The sequence below is a fragment of the Oncorhynchus tshawytscha genome, linkage group LG08 (assembly GCF_018296145.1).
Source record: "Oncorhynchus tshawytscha isolate Ot180627B linkage group LG08, Otsh_v2.0, whole genome shotgun sequence".
NCBI lineage: Eukaryota > Metazoa > Chordata > Actinopteri > Salmoniformes > Salmonidae > Oncorhynchus > Oncorhynchus tshawytscha.
In genome coordinates this window covers 27,358,939-27,378,762 of record NC_056436.1, presented here as the reverse complement: position 1 = coordinate 27,378,762, position 19,824 = coordinate 27,358,939, and the positions used below count along the sequence as shown (strand labels likewise).

Below are 19,824 nucleotides of genomic sequence, written 5' to 3'. Positions count from 1 at the left end.
TTCAAAATGTCCAAATGACATCAGTTTCACCCGTTGTAAGGAAATAGAAAGCTGTGAAAACTGATCAGATTTCAGTTTGGCTTGGATGCCTGTTTTATGTGGTAGAAATACAATCAGCTTGTATGATTCTGATAAAGACAGCATCCCCACAGATGGTATCTAACTGCACTATTCACATTCTCTTAAGATGCTGAAAGAAAGAAATCATATTTCTCCACTCCTGCTCCCAAGTCAAAATTTACCTACATCTGGTTTATAATTTTACTGCAAGAAATGCTTAATTGTGTAGGAGTTAATATTACTGTGATAGGTTAAAGACCAACAGTCGGCGTCCAGATTTCAGTTTCCATCTAACCCATCTGAACAGTAGGCTACAGTTCCCTTGACGTGCCATAGGCTTATTTGAAGTCTTGTCTTGTGACTGTGGAATTTGTATAGCGCCTCATAATCGTCACACATAACATAGCGCCTGATAATCATCACCTATAACACAGCTGGCACTACTATCATCCTCTTTTACCAAATCTTTCCCAAACATTACTTTCCTGGCCATCCCTTCTCTTTATTTTCAACTTTCCATTTAGCAGATTTTCTCTTATTGAACTTCGACATTGCCCCTGTGTATCGACTTTTTCTGCCCGTTCCCAAAAGCATTTGACGATTGGCGTGTAGGCTATTTGGCACGCGTACAGTTAGGTCTTAAAGTTTAGGCTTATACACTAATAAAAGATAATGAAAGAAAAACTTTAATGTAGCCTACAGATTGCACAAGAATGATACATTTATGGATTTTGTAAGGTATTGTTTTCTTTTATTCAACCCGCCCACCCACCACCCACCTGCCCTTCATCCACACAATATTTCATGACCCTAAACCCCCCACACCGCGGATATAACCACGGGGACTGCGAGTCAAACTAGGGTCTGTACTCTGAAGATGTTGACTGTTTTTATGCTTGCCAGTTAGCTAGTTTTTCTCAGCTGTGGATAATGGATAACAGTTTCCTACTGGCGAAAACACTCAACCTCATAAAATAATTAATGATAATTCATGGTAGCCTCGTAAACAATTCATTTAGATATGCCGTTTATTTGAAACTGGCATTTATTTGATGAAATGTGTGCCATTACCCGGCTATTAAAAGGGACAGGCAGCTATTTGAGACTCAGCATTTAATTTAAGTTTTACAGTACAGGGCTGTATATATATACAGTGGGGCAAAAAAGTATTTAGTCAGCCACCAATTGTGCAAGTTCTCCCACTTAAAAAGATGAGAGAGGCCTGTAATTTTCATTATAGGTACACTTCAACTATGACAGACAAAATGAGAAAAAAAATCCAGAAAATCACATTGTAGGATTTTTAATGAATTTAATTGCAAATTATGATGGAAAATAAGTATTTGGTCACCTACAAACAAGCAAGATTTCTGGCTCTCACAGACCTGTAACTTCTTCTTTAAGAGGCTCCTCTGTCCTCCACTCCTTACCTGTATTAATGGCACCTGTTTGAACTTGTTATCAGTATAAAAGACACCTGTCCACAACCTCAAACAGTCACACTCCAAACTCCACTATGGCCAAGACCAAAGAGCTGTCAAAGGACACCAGAAACAAAATTGTAGACCTGCACCAGGCTGGGAAGACTGAATCTGCAATAGGTAAGCAGCTTGGTTTGAAGAAATCAACTGTGGGAGCAATTATTAGGAAATGGAAGACATACAAGACCACTGATAATCTCCCTCGATCTGGGGCTCCACGCAAGATCTCACCCCGTGGAGTCAAAATGATCACAAGAACGGTGAGCAAAAATCCCAGAACCACACGGGGGGACCTAGTGAATAACCTGCAGAGAGCTGGGGCCAAAGTAACAAAGCCTACCATCAGTAACACACTACGCCGCCAGGGACTCAAATCCTGCAGTTCCAGACGTGTCCCCCTGCTTAAGCCAGTACATGTCCAGGCCCGTCTGAAGTTTGCTAGAGAGCATTTGGATGATCCAGAAGAAGATTGGGAGAATGTCATATGGTCAGATGAAACCAAAATATAACTTTTTGGTAAAAACTCAACTCGTCATGTTTGGAGGACAAAGAATGCTGAGTTGCATCCAAAGAACACTATACCTACTGTGAAGCATGGGGGTGGAAACATCATGCTTTGGGGCTGTTTTTCTGCAAAGGGACCAGGACGACTGATCCGTGTAAAGGATAGAATGAATGGGGCCATGTATAGTGAGATTTTGAGTGAAAACCTCCTTCCATCAGCAAGGGCATTGAAGATGAAACGTGGCTGGGTCTTTCAGCATGACAATGATCCCAAACACACCGCCCGGGCAACGAAGGAGTGGCTTCGTAAGAAGCATTTCAAGGTCCTGGAGTGGCCTAGCCAGTCTCCAGATCTCAACCCCATAGAAAATCTTTAGAGGGAGTTGAAACATCGTGTTGCCCAGCAACAGCCCCAAAACATCACTGCTCTAGAGGAGATCTGCATGGAGGAATGGGCCAAAATACCAGCAACAGTGTGTGAAAACCTTGTGAAGACTTACAGAAAATGTTTGACCTCTGCCAACAAAGGGTATATAACAAAGTATTGAGATGAACTTTTGTTATTGACCAAATGCTTATTTTCCACCATAATTTGCAAATATATTCATTAAAAATCCTACAATGTGATTTTCTGGATTTTTTTTCTCATTTTGTCTGTCATAGTTGAAGTGTACCTATGATGAAAATTACAGGCTTCTCTCATCTTTTTAAGTGGGAGAACTTGCACAATTGGTGGCTGACTAAATACTTTTTTGCCCCACTGTATATATATACACTACATGTGGACACCTGCTCGTCGAACATCTCATTCCAAACCATTGGGCATAAATATGGAGTTGGTTCCCCTTTGCTGCGATAACATCCTCCACTCTTCTGGGAAGGCTTTCCACTAGATGTTGGAACATTTCTGCGGGGACTTGCTTCCGTTCAGCCACATGAGCATTAGTGAGGTTGGGCAATTAGACCTGGCTCGCTGTTAGCGTTCCAATTCATACCAAAGGTGTTCGATGGGGTTGTGGTCAGGGCTCTGTGCAGGCCAGTCAAGTTCTTCCACCGATCTCGACAAAGTATTTCTATATGGACCTTGCTTTGTACACGGGGGCATTGTTATGCTAAAACAGAAAAGGGCCTCCCCCAAACTGTTGCCACAGTTGGAAACACAGAATCATTTAGAATGTCATTGTATGCTGTAGCGTTAAGATTTCCCTTCACTGGAACTGAGGGGCCTAGCCCAAACCATGAAAAACAGCCCCAGACCATTATTTATCCTCCACCAAACTTTACAGTTGCCACTATGGATTTGGGCTGGTAGCGTTCTCCTGGCATTGCGTATGGTAATCTTAGGCTTGTGTGCAGCTGCTCAGCCATGGAAACCCATTTCATGAAGCTCCCGACAAACAGTTATTGTGCTGACGCTGCTTCCAGAGGCAGTTTGGAACTCGGTAGTGAGTGTTGCAATCGAGGACAGACAATTTTTACACGGCAGTCCCGTTCTGTGAGCTTGTGTGGCCTACCACTTTGTGGCTGAGCCGTTGTTTCTACTTCACAATAGCAGTCCTTACAGTTGACCGGGGCAGCTCTAGCATGTCAGATATTTGACAAACTGACTTGTTGGAAAGTTGGCATCCTATGACATTGCCACGTTGAAAGTCACTGAGCTCCTCAGTAAGGCCATTCTACTGCCAATGTTTGTCTATGGAGATTGCATGGCTGTGTGCTCAATTTTATACACCTGTCAGCAACAGGTGTGGCTGAAATAGCCGAATCAACTAGTTTGAAGGGGTGTCCACATACGTTTGTATATATAGTGTTCTTATTTTTTTTCTCAAACCTCCCGTAGGCCAGATTGAATGGGCTCGTGGCCCAGATCCAGAGCCGTATGTTCCCCACCCCTACTATAATTCCTATGGCTGTATTCTCCATATATCCTCATCTCAAATTTCCTGCTTGTTTTGGTAAAGTTTTTGTCATTTGCAGACGTTAGGCCAGTTTAAATGGAAAAAAACAGGACTGTTTCTCTGCCCTCCCTCCCAGTAACAGATTGCTTCTATGCAGGGGGTTGTAGAGGTCTCCAGTGACAGACAGTCTTATTGATACACAGCTCTGCTGAGCAGAGAGCCAGCCAGCACTGCTGTCAGGGCTCCATCACTCCTTTATTTATCACAAGACAGCTGCCCTCTCTCCTTTGCTCTCCCTCTCTCTGGCTGCTGTCACTCTCAGCACTCTGAGTTGACCCCCAGAGCTCCCTAGAATGTCAGATGGAGACGAAAGCGGAGCTGTTGTCAGTTTATTACCATCACCTCCCATTGCAATGAGAGATGGTGTTTTAAACCTGAGGGGGGGTTGCTCTCTTCATGACTGTGAGGTTCAGTTGAATATAAATGTACTAAGTCACACATGGGAGGTATGTTGTTTCTCACCTCCGCTAGGCAGCGGTCATGATGATGTGTGGTGTTCTGCTAACAGAGACCCCTCACACCTTTCTCTGACAGCTGAGTGACAGGTTGAATTATTTGAAAAACCTGCCCCTCCATCAAAATACACCTTGAAATATCGATATATAGAGAACTGAGGGTGAAAAGATTCCATTTGCCCATCTGTCTTCAACAGCTACATTCCATCTCTCTTGGAGATCGGTGTGGTTTTGACTGTATTATAGATTCAGTAGTAAAGTCCCTGATTATGGCCATTGCCCACCCACTCCATCACACAGGCACAGGGATTAGTGTATTGTGAAAGTGGCCTCTGTCACACTACAGTCACTAGCAGCATCACAGACAGGAAACGATGTACTACTGGGCTGTAGAGAGGATTAAAACCTCAATCTGTCAGACAACAAACACAAAATGTTAATAACAATAACATTTTTATTTCTAAAACGTTTCATGTAAATCTCAAAGTGTAAGGTTTCCTCATGAAACTAGAAATAAATACCATGATTGTCACGTTCGGATCTTTATTTCCTTTGTTTTGTATTTATTTAGTATGGTCAGGGCATGAGTTGGGGTGGGCAGTCTATGTTTGTTTTTCTATGATTTGGGGATTTGTATGTTTTGGCCTAGTATGGTTCTCAATCAGAGGCAGGTGTCATTAGTTGTCTCTGATTGAGAATCATACTTAGGTAGCCTGGGTTTCACTGTTTGTTTGTGGGTGATTGTCTATGTTGATTGCTTGTGTCATCACAGCTCTCATTTAGCTTCACGGTCGTTTATTGTTTTGTATAGTGTGTTTCAGTGTTAAATTTCATCATGAACACATACCACGCCGCATTTTGGTCCTCCGATCCTTCTCGCCTCTCCTCTTCAGATGAAGAGGAGGACACCCGTGACAATGATTTGGGGGATTTTCACAATATTGTATCTTAAAGCATAATTAAGAAATAATTAATTGAAGTTGGAACATTTGTGACATTTTGGCCTTACCCAGATCTCGTTTAAGACTCTATAAGGTTTCATCTATAGGTTCTACAAAGCATAAAATGGTGTCATATGACACTTTACCGCTCGCTCTGTAATATGAGTCGTTTTTAAAATTTCAATAACGATTGTCTTACATTCATTTAGGGATTAGTGTAATGTGGAAATGGTCTCTGTCACGCTACTGTCACCAGCAGCATCACACGCAGGAAACTACTGGGCCATAGAGGCAGAGACAATGGGATGATTAAAACCTCAATCTGTCAGACAACAAACACATTATGTTGATAACAATAACATTTTTATAAAGCTTTTCATGTAAATCCCAAAGTGTCTGTTAAAAGAACATAGAGCACAAAGAACACAAATGAAGTCACTGCACATAATACACAACACTGATACGTGGAAAACTTGAGAATAGATAAGGGGTTGGGGGAGTGGAGTAGTGCAGTCAGTTTGCTGGTTATGAAGGCACAGTGGACGAGATGGATCACACACACAGCTGGCCAGATCCTCCTTCCCCCTCCCTGCGTTGTCACTCTCAGGGTCGCCAAAGCAGCTTTAGCACCAGGCAAACTGTCATCCCTTCAAACCTCCCCTCCCCCTACTCCAAGCCCCTACTCTAGGGTATTTATATCACCTCTCTCTCTCTCCCACAGAGAAGCAACATCAGTTCCCATGAAACCCCATGTTGTGTGGAATGGCTGTGGTGTATGTTGAGTATCAAGGTCCTCTCATTTTGTCTGTGCTATAGCCCTCTATTTACTTCCCTGCTTTTCATCTCTCCATATTCCTTTTTTTCTTTCTCTTTCCTGTGTTAGTTATCCTCCTCTCAGTGACACACTAACCTTTTAACATGCACACACACATGATTGCACACACACACACACACACACACACACACACACACATGATTGCACACACACACACACACACACACACACACACACACACACACACACACACACACACACACACACACACACACACACACACACACACACACACACACACACACACACACACCACATGTGTCAAATGAGCATGATTTAATTTCCATGTGACAACCTTAAGTGACCTCAGCTGCCTGTCAGAGACCTGGGTAGCTGCAAGCTATCTCGGGAGACACTTGGTATGCTGATGTCCGGGGCTGTGGTGGAGCTCTGTCATCTGGCAGTCTCTTCCTTCTCCTCCTCTATGTGACTTCACTGCTACCTCTCCGTCTGGTTGAGGCCAGGGTACACTTTCACTAGATGTAGGGGTCAATCTGACAGCCTCTTTCTCCATCAGCAATTATCAAGTTTATTAGGGAAAAGGGGATACCTAGTTAGTTGTACAACTGAATGCATTCAACTGAAATGTGTCTTCTGCATTTAACCCAACCCCTCTGAATCAGAGAGGTGTGGGGGGCTGCCTTAAACGACATCGTCGGCGCCCGGGGAACAGTGGGTTGGTTAACTGCCTTGCTCAGAGGCAGAACAGCAGATTTTTACCTTGTCAGCTCAGGGATTCGATCCATCAGCCTTTCAGTTACTGGCCCAATGCTCTAACCACTAGGCTACCTGCCTCCTAGCCAGAGGAGATCACTCACTCTTTACTCACTCTCACTTAACTGACATTAAAAGCCTTTCAAGCACAGTGAGAGTGATGATAATAAGTGGCTCAGCACACAATGCAGATTTTCTCTCTACTTCCTCTCTCTCTTTACACACACACACACACACACAAACACAGAGAGAGAGAGAGAGAGAGAGAGAGTAATGACTCATCTGTGGAGACCTACGGCCCATTACAATCATAATTCATGTGCGGTCAGTTTTTTAGTCATTGATTAATACGCTTAATGACCACACTGCCGCACACCTTGGGAGGAAATAAATAACGTTAGTGAGTTAGTCTTCAGAGCTGCTTGCCAATGTGAAAGTGTTAAGAGTGGTAGTGAATGGGATATGAATTTAAATCTAAACTTGGCGTTGCATCTACGAGGCTGTTGCTCGGCCCTGTGTGTGACTAACAGCCTTCCATTAGGAGAATCAGTCAGCTGCTGTGTTATGTTTTAAGGATAAGTCTTGGTCTGTGATATTGCTGTCTGATCAAGTCATTTATCTGGTTAACAGGCAGAGCTTGACCTATGACGTGAGTGAACCCTAATGCAATTGGACCAAGCGAGACTGAATCTCCACAGATATCAGTCCAGTAGTGTTTTTATTAGCCTTGGGCCTACTTGTGTTCCAAGCAGAGAGGGATTTCCAGTTGCTCCTGGGCAGAACTTCAGCTTATCGGTTAACTTAGAAGTTGGACTTAAACCTCAGGTAGTCAGAGCAGAGCCCATCATTCTGTTTAAGTCTCTCCTCCTTCCTTTTTGTTTTGTTTGAGACAGCAAAGAACTAGGTCCTTGAGTAATCAGACATGATTCAAGTCCAGCATGGTGTTTACAGGTCCTGAGTGCGGCTGATGTTTAAGTGGGTCTGGAAATGTTGTGTTCCATAAACACAGAGCTCCAAATAAAAACAGCAAGACAAAATGCCTCATTTATTGCAGTGTCAAAGATGTGGTTGCCATAACACTCATTGTATTGATATTCTTGTCAGTCTACTAGGCTCCAGTGAATGCATAGTGCCACCCGTGGAGGGAGAGAGGAGGGGAAGGAGGAAGGGGGGAAATGGTTTTAGTATTACATATAATGCTGATTCTAATCTCCGGCTCATAATAACAGTGCAAAGCTTTCTTTATAAGGCTGAATGGTGCTGTGAATTCTAATGGGCTAATAGAGAAGAGCTGTCTGCTTTTATGTGCTGCTGGTCCCCAATTGGTAATCTTTACCTTTCAAAAGGAGCGTGTGTGTGTCTGTCTATGTGTATACCTCTGCTCAGAGTGCGAGCAGAAATATGCAGAGATAAGGACAAAATGAGAGGGATACGTAGTTACTAGTTACCACAGCCACAAAGTCATAATTATATCTAAACCCCGCCTATTTCTATTCTTAAAATCTGATTTTAAACCTAATTTTGACCTTAACCACACTGCTAACCTTATGCCTAACTCTAACCTTAAATTAAAACCAAAAGCAAATTTTAGTTTTCATACATTTTTACAATATAGACCATTTTTACTTTGTGGCAATGGTAACTAGTGACAACTGAGGGATACAGAGTGGGAGGGAGGGAGAAGTGTGGAATCCATTCCCTCTTCTAGACTGTTTATGGGAGATAAAAAGGCAAAAATGCCCGTGTCCACGTTTCAACTTAATCTGTCCTCTTAACGATTTCCATCCTGCATTTAAAACACTGTGGGGGTCTGCTAGAATCTCTGCCTAGCTAATAAAAGTAAAGGAAGGGACCAAACATGTAGGAACATGTAGGTTTAAGTGTGTGTGACAGTTGAAGGGAAATAAACCTTTTAAATGCCGAAGCAAGAGGGCAGGAGTCAATTTCCCAGAGTGCATTTTCAAAGCAGTTTCAAAGGCGAATGGTAGTGCAGCAGTTCAAATCAAATTGTATTTGTCACATGTGCCAAATACAACAGGTGTAGTAGACCTTATAGTGAAATGCTTACTTATACAAGCCCTTAACCAACAATGCCGTTTTGAAAAAAAAGTGTTAAAGTATTTACTAAAATAAACTATAGTAAAAAAATAACTGAAATAGAAAAATAACAAATAATTAAGGCGCAACAACAACATAACAGTATGGAGGCTATATACAGGGGGTACCGGTACAGACTCAATGTGTGGGTGCACCGGTTAGTTAAGGTAATATGTACATGTACGTAAAGGTAAAGAGATTGCATGGATAATAAACAGAGTAGCAGCAGCTAAAAATGGGGGTGGGGTGGGGACAATGCAAATAGTCCAGGTAGCCATTTGATTAGCTGTTCAGGAGTCTTATGGCTTAGAGGTAGAAGCTGTTAAGCTGTTGTGCGGTAGTGGAGAGAACAGTCTATGACTAGGGGGGCTGGAGTCTTTGACCATTTTTATGGCCTTCCTCTGACGCCGCCTGGTTTAGAGGTCCTGGATGACAGGAAGCTTGGCCCCAGTGATTTACTGGGCCGTACGCTCTACCCTCTGTAGTGCCTTGCGGTCAGAGGCCGAGCAGTTGCCATACCAGGCAGTGATGCAACCATGCTCTCGATGGTGCAGCTGTAGAACTTTTTGAGGATCTAAGGACCCATGCCAAATCTTTTCAGTCTCCTGAGGGTGAAAAGGCGTCATTGTTCCCTCTTCACAACTGTCTTGGTGTGTTTGGACCATAATAGTTTGTTGGTGATGTGGACACCAGGATCTCACACAGCCCACAGATAAGAGTCCCATAGGAGCGCTGGTACTAGAGCTCATAACCCAGCTATTCCCAGGGCAGGGCAGGCTGCTCGGCTCCACAAGCCCCATACAGAGCCAGCAGCAGCAGGGTCAGTGCTGGGCAGGGGCCACATTAAAGCAGACCAGTATCTCTGTTTGTCTGTCTCAGAGGCACACGGTGTGGCTCTATCACTGACATCACACTGCCTGGTATCATTTCCACTGTGTTGACTGTCAAAAAGAAAGCCAAATTATTGATGTGCCCTTGTGGACATGTACTAGTTTCCTATCTACATTAACATAATTTGATTGTTTGATGTTTGCTTGTATCTCGATTACAATTGCTACTATGACTACCACTATAGCCATTTCTTAAATTCCATTTCACCCCAGATTTGTTCAAATAGCTACAGTATATCAGGTACCTAATTCATAAACCTTCTGCGACTTTTAATTCGTTTTTGATACATTTGTGTGTGTTTGCATGTGCATGAGAGTGTGTGTGCGTTTGTCCATGTTTTTTATGTGTGTGCGGATGTGCACACATGCATGTGTGCTTATACGATGTGTGTGTCTGCGCAGCATACTTCCCTCTGGCTGCTGTGTTTACTTAGTGTGGTGAATGGGAGGTAGAGTGACTGAAGCACATGAAGGTATCAAAGGCATTTCTGTGGGGTTGTGTGTAACAGAGTTAAACCACTGCCTGCTGTTCTAGTATGTGCTCTGATTTAGAAAACGCAGGGAGGGGGTTGTGGTGCAGGGGGCTTAGGGGAAGGGGAGTGCTCCCTGTGGTGGTAAATAGGAGGGGAACTACTGCAGCCATCTGAATGGCTCCAGAAGTGACCGCTGTGTGACTGTATTGCGGGATATTTATTGTTCAATTAAATCACCCATTAAAACTCTTACCACCATTCTAACAGTGTATGACTTCCCATACAATAGATTTTAAAAATGTAGCCTGGGCCCATATTGTACGTGCTGTAGCCACACAAAGGAGTTGGTTGAAGCACAAACTGACTGGACAACCAGGCTATTAAAGAGGCTGTTCACTCGGTGATATGAGTGTTAGACTGAGGTATCTAACCACTGTGGTGTGTGTTCCTGTCTCCTCTCCCAGGCTGTGAGGACATTGTGGTGGAGAGCCTGTCCCTGGACTCTCTGGTCCCCATCCTGAAGTGGAGCTCTCAGCCTTACGGCTCCAAGTGGGTCTACCGCCAGGCCCTGCACTTCTTGTGTGAGGAGTTCAGCCAGGTTGTGACCTCTGACGTTCTCTACGAGCTTAGCAAGGAGCACCTGCTCACCGCCATCCAGTCAGACTACCTGCAGGTGACTACCACTGTCTGTGTGATTGGCCTGAATGCATTTACCAATTATGTTATCCTGTCTAAATTACCCATTTGTAGTCAGTGCTTTGATTATAATGGCTGACAAAATAAGAACACTTTTTTACGTATTTTCAACCATCCAGTTTTCACGTAAATCTGCGAGGCAGCTAGGGTATGATTGGTTTGATATAATTATTTAGTGAAGTGGCAACACGCACGCAGATGTATAAACACAAACCCAAACACGTGTAGTCTGGAGCACAGACCGAGTGAGAACATTCCCTGGAGGCATTGCCTTCAAGGATGGACTCTAAATGAAGCTGAGCTCTAGTCTGCTCTGCTGTGCCAAACTCCCTGGGTATCACACAGGACGGCTGAGGTGAAACGCTGTAATCCAACCAGACAAATATAACACTCAGCCACAACTACACCATCAACCACATATACAAGCATCCTCACTACAATGTTTAACCTTGTCCTTACTCTTTTCCTTACCTATCACCATCCCCCAATCTTCTTCTCTTGCACCCCTGCCTTCCTCTCTCCCTTTCACAGGCGAGTGAGCAGGACATTCTCAAGTACGTTGTTAAGTGGGGCGAGCAGCAGCTTATTAAGAGGATGGCAGACAGGGGTAAGATAATACACTCTATAATTACCCTCAGAGCAGGCCCCCTAATGGCTCTGGGAAAATACACTCTAAAAGGCTATAAAAGAAGCCAAGTTTTATCCTTAAAATGGGAGACTCTGAAGCACCTCAATTGTAGATTGCAGTATTTTGTTTTTGTGTAGCTCTGAACCCGACTGAAAATAGTGTATCATAAAACAATAATGAGTGTAGTGTGTATGTTGGCCGTCCTAACCATAGAATGAACTACAAACTGTGTGTTTTTTGCGTTTGGTTTCTTTTCCCAGAGCCCAACGTGCTGAGTGGGACGGCCCACAGTGTGAACAAGCGGGGGGTGAAGAGGAGGGACCTGGATGTTGAAGAACTGAAGGAGATCCTGTCCCCGCTGCTGCCCTTCATCCGCACCGAGCACATCCTCCCTGCCAACAGCGACATCCTCTCTGACGCTGTCAGTAGTCATGGATGATTCATCATATGTTGGCTTCAATACAGTTTCTGCTGTCAATACATAAAGTGCAATCAATCTATCTATCATGTTCACTGACCTGTCCCTCTAGGTGTGTTCTTTTGTGTTCTCTTTAAATCACCCCCCTCCTCTTCCCGTCCACAGACGAAGAGGGGTCTGATCAGCACCCCTCCCTCGGACATGCTGCCCACGACAGATGGGGGCAAAGCCAATTCTTGGTTGCGACAGAAGAACGCTGGCATCTACGTGCGGCCCCGCCTCTTCTCTCCCTATGTAGAGGAAGCCAAGGTAAGACACTCAGCATCGAGGGTTTAATGACGATTAGCAGTGCAGGTTTTCTCTGTTCGATCTCATCTCTGAGGGTTTGGGTCAGGCCGAGGTCGTACACTCCTAACCCGTCTCCTCCTCCCCTCAGTCTGTGCTGGATGAGATGATGGTGGAACAGACAGATCTGGTGCGTCTGCGTTTGGTGCGCATGTCCAACGTGCCTGACACCCTCTACATGGTCAACAACGCCGTGCCACAGTGCTGTCACATGATCAACCATCAGCAGATGGCCAACAACCAATCCACCGTCCCGTCCGTGGTGGCCAATGAGATCCCAGGTTAAAGGAGAAGACTGGTGCCAATAAGGAAGCCATTTTGTATTACATATTAGTAACATTGACATGGTCCACTAATCCTCTGTGTGTGTGTCCTGTCAGTACCCAGACTGGCGGTGGTGAAGGAGATGATCCGGAGGCTACAGGAGCTGAGGCACACAGACCAGGTCCAGAGGGCCTATGCCCTCAACTGTGGCGAGGGGGCCACTGTCAGCTATGAGCTGCAGCTGCGTGTGCTGAGGGAGTTTGGCCTGGCGGACGGGGCTACTGAGCTACTGCAGGTGAGGGGAAACACCCTCGGGTACAGGGAGGACCAGGTCTGAGAAAGTAACCAGGCTATAGACTGATAGACTTGGTGTACTATGCTGATGACTTGTATGCATTGTAGTTGTAGACCATTTAGATACCAATGCAAAATCTTTTGTTTATTCTCAGAACCCCTTCAAGTTCTTCCCAGAGGAGCGTTTTGGAGACGAGAGTCCGGTTCTGGCCCTGCGCCAGGCAGGACGTTGTCGAGTCAACAGCAGCCCAGCGATGGACAGCATGTTCTCAGACCTGGAGGGCCTGGCTGGGTTTCACCCCCCGCTGCCTCCCCCTCCACCCCCATATCACCCCCCTGCCACCCCCAGCCATGCCCAGCTGAAGGGGGCATGGAGGCCCCGTGTGCCCATCCCACCCCCACCCGCTCCTTCTCCTACCCCTGTAACCGCACCCAGCTCCACACCTCAGCCAAGCATGGTAGCCCTGACTACCCCTCTTCCCCCAGGCCTCCACCTCCAGACTGCACCAATCCCCAGGCCATGGGTCGAGCCCTGCTCGCAGAACCACAGGTGAAGGTCCACATGTCATGCTGTGTGTGTGGATTGCATTTGGTCAGTGTAGCTGTAGAAGTGTATTGTGCTGTGGTCTTGTATAGCTCTAACTAGCTGTGTTTGTGTGCTTCTTTTTGTTTCTCCAGCTGAGCATGGAGCCTGTGATGAGGGAGTTCATGCCTGACATCGCTCTGGGTGTCTCTGTCATGACCCTGAGGGAGCACCGTATGGGGAACAGGGATGGTCACAACCCTCCCCCTCATGGCCCCACCCCGACCCCACACCTCCCCCCCGGACCCTGTCCATCAACTCGCCTCAGCCATGGCCACACTCACTCCTGTAAGAGGCAGGCCCAGGCAGAGTTCCCTGACCTCTACGACTTCTCCTGCCGACCAGCCACCCCGACCTCCAGCCACCCCCTGGCTCCTCCCTTTGCAGGGCCAGACCTCTACAGCCACAGCCCCTCCAGCAGCCTCCCTCCCTCCTACGTGTCTGACACCCAGGGATGGACAGCTGAGGCACGCTCTGACCCCCTGCGCTTGGACGTGCTGGGCCTGCCCCCTCAGCGGCAGAATGGAGCTCTGGCTAATCCCTCTGGTTCCCATGCCAAGGCAGGACATGTCCCCAGAGGACAATCAAACAATGAGACTGACCTCACTCACGGCCTTGGCCACTTGTGGGGCTCCGCTAGTCAAAACCTAGAAGGGTATGAGGAGAGGCCGTCGGCCCAAAGTGAACCCCAGGAGGAGATGGGGGTTACTGGCGAGTCCACAGGGTCAGGGGCCCAGCAGCCTCATAGAAATAGTGTTAGCGAGGAGGCTAACAGAGACCGCAGGTCGCCTAACAAGCCTGACTACCCTTACAAGAAGTCAGCACTTTAACCCCTGGAGAGGAGTGGGGGTTGAGTTGTCTAAAGGGACAGGTGGGGAAAATGACCTCCAGTCATGGACATCAGAGCACTAATGAGTGTGTGAAGGGTTGGCTAATGATTTCTATTTATAGATTGTGTGTGTAAATATCCCACCTCCTCCAGCCCTCCCGTTATGACATAGTGCTGTCTTCACCTCACGTCTCCTCTGATTGTTACAGACTAGCGGCATCTAGTCTGTAGGTTAGAGAAACAGCAGTGACTGTAGTGTTTCAGTCTGACTGTTGAATTGAAGCTTGCCGAAGCCAACCTCAGTGCTGCAGTTTTACAATATCATTCCAGCAGTTTAGGAGGGGTTTTGCCTATTTTCCTTGAGCCTTGTTGCACACAGAGGTTTGTTGTAACCTCTTAGATGTGGGAGTCAGGAATGAAGATCATATCATTACGATCATAACAACGATGTGTTATGATCATAACAATTGTGTAATATAGCTGAAATATGTGCTGAGGACATGTAATATACATAAGGACTGTAGTCATCAGCATATACTTTACCTGGGAGATATATACATAGGATCTCAGTATAAACTAGTGAACACCAGCACGTAGCTCCAAACAGCGTTATCTTCATGATAAAGTTATGTAAAAACATGTCTGTATTTTCTTGCTCCTCTCATTTGTATTTCCTCTCTCTTCCTGTAGCATTCCTCCAGTACGTACCTCACCTGATTAGTTACATTTGATTTCCCCTTCCTGGTGATGAGTACGAGGCTCTGGCTGGTTCGGATCAGGCAGGAAGTGGATCAGTTGGGGAGTAGGTCTGTGGAGGCTGTCATTGTTCTCTCTGGATACCGCTGTCGTCTTCTGGGTTATTGTTTGTGTCCAGAACTCACCAGTGCTGCTTCTGCACAGTCTCTGGCTTTTATATTCTCACAAAAGCATGAGCCTAGGGTTTTCAGAATGAGACAGCAGGGTGAGGGCATAGGTTGATGACTGAGGTACACTGGGAAAGATAAGGGTGCCATGGCAACTGTTGTACAGTGGTGTGTGATTGAACGTGCTCGTCAGGAGATGTTTGTATTCAGCAGAACGTGTGTGTGGTTTCGTACTCCCAGGCAACTGTTTAAACAGTATCAGTACTGTAGACTCAGTATCCATCTTTATTCAGGTCTGTATTTACATATCAACATGAGGCTCTGAGATGATTAACCAGTGACCGACCATAGAATGGTATGGCCATTATGCTTGAAACCACCTTGCTCTTTCAATGGAATTAACAATTAGAAGCCTTAATCCACATTTTGAAGTGACCAAACGGAATTCATCACAAGCGTGATGCCACTACTGGCTCTCCTAGTTGTCAGTGTGACTCTTCTGTACAGCCTCTACACACACACACTCCATTCCAATGTAGTCTGTCGAATGTTCATTTTGGTTGTTCTATGTGACCACCATCACGCCACCTTTTGGCCAATCCTGGACCTGCAAAGACCTGCTCTTTCTCTCTCTCTCTCTGCCATCAGAGATTATGGCATACTGAATGAGAGCTATCGGGCCTGTTGCTACAGAAACCAAAGTGCACACATCAGAGCCTGTAAGATCACCCACACCTGTCTGTCCTATGACAAACTGACAAACCCATGATACATAAAGATGCAACATTGCACTGTAGGAACAATCCATTTCACATGGGAGCAGGGGGGAATATGAACAAATGCATTTAGAACAAAAGGGATCCAGAACACCTAAATCATTCTTTAGTAAATAAAATTGTATGGCCTCCATCACCTGCATTCTACCATTCAGAAATCCTGAGCATTGCCTGTAAATAATAATTTGATATACTGTACAACAGAAATCCTTGTTATTACATCTTAGTGGATTTATATGAATTATTCAGCTGTTTTGTAGCTGTGGAGGACTACAGTGTGAAGTTGTTTAGAACCACATTTCACCTTGAAAGAATAATCACTCAGATTTTTGTTCTTAAATGTTTTGTTTTATGGAAATTCTTTAATATTGTTATTGGTGAGAATACCACGATCGTGTAGATTTTATACATTTTATTTTTAAATCTAGCACAGGATTTTTAAATTAGCGCAGGAACATGTAGATGATCTGTAGATATTCACTCTGTCATGTAGTAATGAAGTTGCAGGGCAGAAACATGTTTTTGTTCCATCCAGTTTGCTTTGGGAAAAACATTCTAACCTTCAGATTCCTCATGTTCATGTTGGTTAGTTGCTTTATTTTCCAGGACAGTGTTCCCTTTGAATAAAAAGCCTCCACATTCTCTTTTTACTGTCAGTGCCTTCCCCTGCCACAAACTGGGCTTTTGTTGAAGTGACTGGTATCCTATGCAAGCCTTTTCTACAAGCTTACCAACCTGCATCAAATAGTCCTTTGCAAAACTCATATAGCTAATTATTTGTTTACATAGTGGGTTTTTTGGTACCTTTTGAAATTGAACCCTCTGGAACTGTGATTGGTTATTTGTTGAGAATTTTACAATTGAACAGGTACTTTGTACTCGTTTGATCTATATAAACACTTCTGTAGATTCCTGTACTAAGTTGTATTTAGTTTCACTGGTTCTATTTTTCTACTGTTACCTCAAAAGGTGCATAACAGTGATGAACTTGGGCATCTTTGAAATAAACTGCTTCAATATAATTCTAGACTGTGTTAAGTCATTGAGTTCAACCTAGAATAACAATGAGTCAGGCATCTAAGAAGTACTTTCTGGTTCAAGAAGCAGTGCGACTTTGCGGGGGTCGTGTTTCGGAGGACCCATGGCTCTCGACCTTCGTTTCTCCCGAGTCTGTACAGAAGTTGCAGCGATGGGACAAGACTAACTACCAAGTGGATATCACAAAATTGGGGAGAAAAAGGGGTAAAAAGTTTTTTAATATTTTTTTTTAAGAAGTACCTTCTGGTATTTGGAGGACAAGTAGCCACATAATCACGTCACGGAGTATGCTGGATGAACTATTCAAATGTTTAATTAACAGGAATGCTAGTGACAACATAAAATGGTCACATACTGGATCTGTTTCAATATGAAAGGCAGTGCATCCTCATCAGGTGTCACATTATTATGAAATTCTAATGACAACTAAGACATAATTGACCAAATAACAGTAAGTCCATGACTAAAATGACTAGATTCCATCAGCATCTCTCCAAGCCTGCTAACAGCATGCTACTTCAGCTTCTCATGAGACATGGAACGCCATTTGAAATCCATGGAGAGCAATTCGAGAACAACTTTTTTGGCAAAACTTTCAACTTCATAAACCTCAGTAACAGCATATTTTATAGCAGCACTGTTATTTAAAGCAGAAGGTGTTTGGTGGACAGAACTTTTGCTATGAACCCAAAGTAACATTACAAAATTGCACAAGTAAACAACAGGACACCGTGGGGCAGAATGACATCAGCTGTTCATCTGTTGCCTCTTCTTCATCAGCTCCCCAAATAATTGGTGGATGGCTTCTGCTGTGATGACCTGAGAGGGAGAGGGGAGGAGTGGTTCAATGGGGATGAGGTGAAAGACCAAAGTAGTAGATCTGCAGTACTTGTTTTGCTTTTCAGCTACTGTTTGGGCCCAAGCAAATCAAGTATATACATTCAATCATTCAGTGCTGACGTGTCAAGTAACCTGCAGTATGGACTGCTGCTCATAGATTTTGGTTTCTTATGCTGTGTTTATGTGCTCTCAGAATTATTGGAAATATTCTGGAACTATCACCAGACATTTTGTCCTCAGTAAACAATAAACATACAGCACCTCACCTTTCCTTCATCAGCAATCTGCTGTAGGAAAGCCATCAGTTCAGTCTCCTTCTCAATTAACTCAGAGATAGAAGAAACAACATTTTACTTTCATCAAATGGTATAAACCCTGTGTTAGGTTACATCTACAGTTAATAGCTGCCAAACAAATAAATGAAAAAGATTGTCCCCATCCTTAAGTTAAACAATCTCCAGTTGCTGAATGCTGTCCAGAGTACAACCGTCTGCTTATGCCAGGCCTGAGACTAGCAGTTCCTTGCTCTGTAGTGCCTCAGTTCTCACAGGCTAGGACAGTGTCTGACTCATCCAGCAGGCCCCCTCTGAGCAGAAATGACAACACATATTCAATGGAAACATCTCTCCACCTTTATCCAATCCAAAGGGCTGAGACAACAATGAAACGGTTAGCTACAGCAATCTGTTCCACATCAAATAGCTAAAAACAACAGTGGCTGCACTGTGCTTTGAATGAATTATGGCAAAACACACAATCTCAAGAGAGAAGCATCTTTACTGGCCCACCTTGCAACTGACGCAGGGGCACAGCTGGACTCTCCAGTGGTTAGGCCAGAACACAGCCCCTTCCCTAGCGCTCTCCAAGACGTGGGCCTTCAGCTTCCTCAGCCTGCAGTACACAATATTGACCTGGCCCTTCACAGGGAGACCTGCGTTACCTTTCCCGCTGCGCCTCCAGACCGTAGTCGGGACGGCTCAGGAGAGCCTTTACTTGCTAGCTCCAGGACCAAAGCAATTTACAGATATTCTGGGGTAATTCCTACATTTGGGGATCTTATCCGCTGCTAATGACGAGTTAATCTGGAATGCCACTGAAGTAGTTAACTGGAAATCATTGGAGGTAGTAATATAGTAGTGGGCTAACGGAGCAAAAAGAGCATTGCTCATAGTTCGGTTACATCCGTCACACACAATTGCATCCAAAACCGAAAGTAAACTTACTACGTTAACCATAATCAGTGTTTTAAAGATATCACCCTACTTTACCAACACATGTCATCTCCTGGTCAGTCCATTTACAGGCAGCCCACCCATTCATAGCCTGTTTCTGGACAAAAGACAGCAAGGGAGATAACATCCGTGGTGGGGAAAGTACCCATTGTCATACTTGAGTAAAAGTAAAGATACCTTAATAGAAAATGACTCAAGTAGAGGTGAAAGTCGCCCAGTACGTTCCTACTTGAGTAAAAGTCCAAAAGTATTTGGTTTTAAATCTACTTATCAAAAGTAAAAGTATATATTATTTCAAATTCCTTGTAATTAAATCAAACCATACGGCACAATTTTCTTGTTTTTTACATTTACAGATAGCCAGGGGCATACTCCAACACTCATAATTTACAAATGAGGCAAGTGTTTAGTGAGTCCGCCAGATCAGAGGCAGTAGGGATGACCAGGGATGTTCTCTTGATAAGTGTGTGAATTAGACAATTTTCATGTCCTGCTAAGCATTCAAAATGTAACGAGTACTTTTGGGTGTCAGGGTAAAAATGTATGGAGTAAACAGTACATCATTTTCTTTAGGAATGTAGTGAAGTAAAAGTAGTCAAAAATATAAATA

The 19,824-nt window shown here is 44.5% G+C and overlaps 1 protein-coding gene and 1 long non-coding RNA gene across 2 annotated transcripts in view; one reads left to right on the top strand and one right to left on the bottom strand.

Annotated features, from left to right (window-relative positions):
- The window catches only part of LOC112256741 (BTB/POZ domain-containing protein 7), a 52,772-nt gene extending 35,641 nt beyond the window's left edge, over positions 1-17,131 (top strand). The window contains 9 exon segments of the mRNA XM_042325381.1: positions 10,873-11,081; positions 11,636-11,711; positions 11,993-12,153; positions 12,316-12,459; positions 12,587-12,776; positions 12,876-13,054; positions 13,209-13,440; positions 13,443-13,603; positions 13,732-17,131. Coding sequence (XP_042181315.1) covers positions 10,873-11,081; positions 11,636-11,711; positions 11,993-12,153; positions 12,316-12,459; positions 12,587-12,776; positions 12,876-13,054; positions 13,209-13,440; positions 13,443-13,603; positions 13,732-14,466 — 2,087 coding nt within the window. The 3' untranslated portion in view covers positions 14,467-17,131.
- Positions 17,132-17,355: 224 nt separating this feature from the next.
- On the bottom strand, positions 17,356-19,436 carry LOC112257159. The gene is made up of 3 exons (XR_002954524.2): positions 18,771-19,436; positions 18,249-18,568; positions 17,356-17,961 (listed from the first exon to the last, which is right to left on the bottom strand). It is a non-coding gene; the product is annotated as an uncharacterized LOC112257159 (long non-coding RNA).
- Between the last annotated feature and the right edge of the window lie 388 nt (positions 19,437-19,824).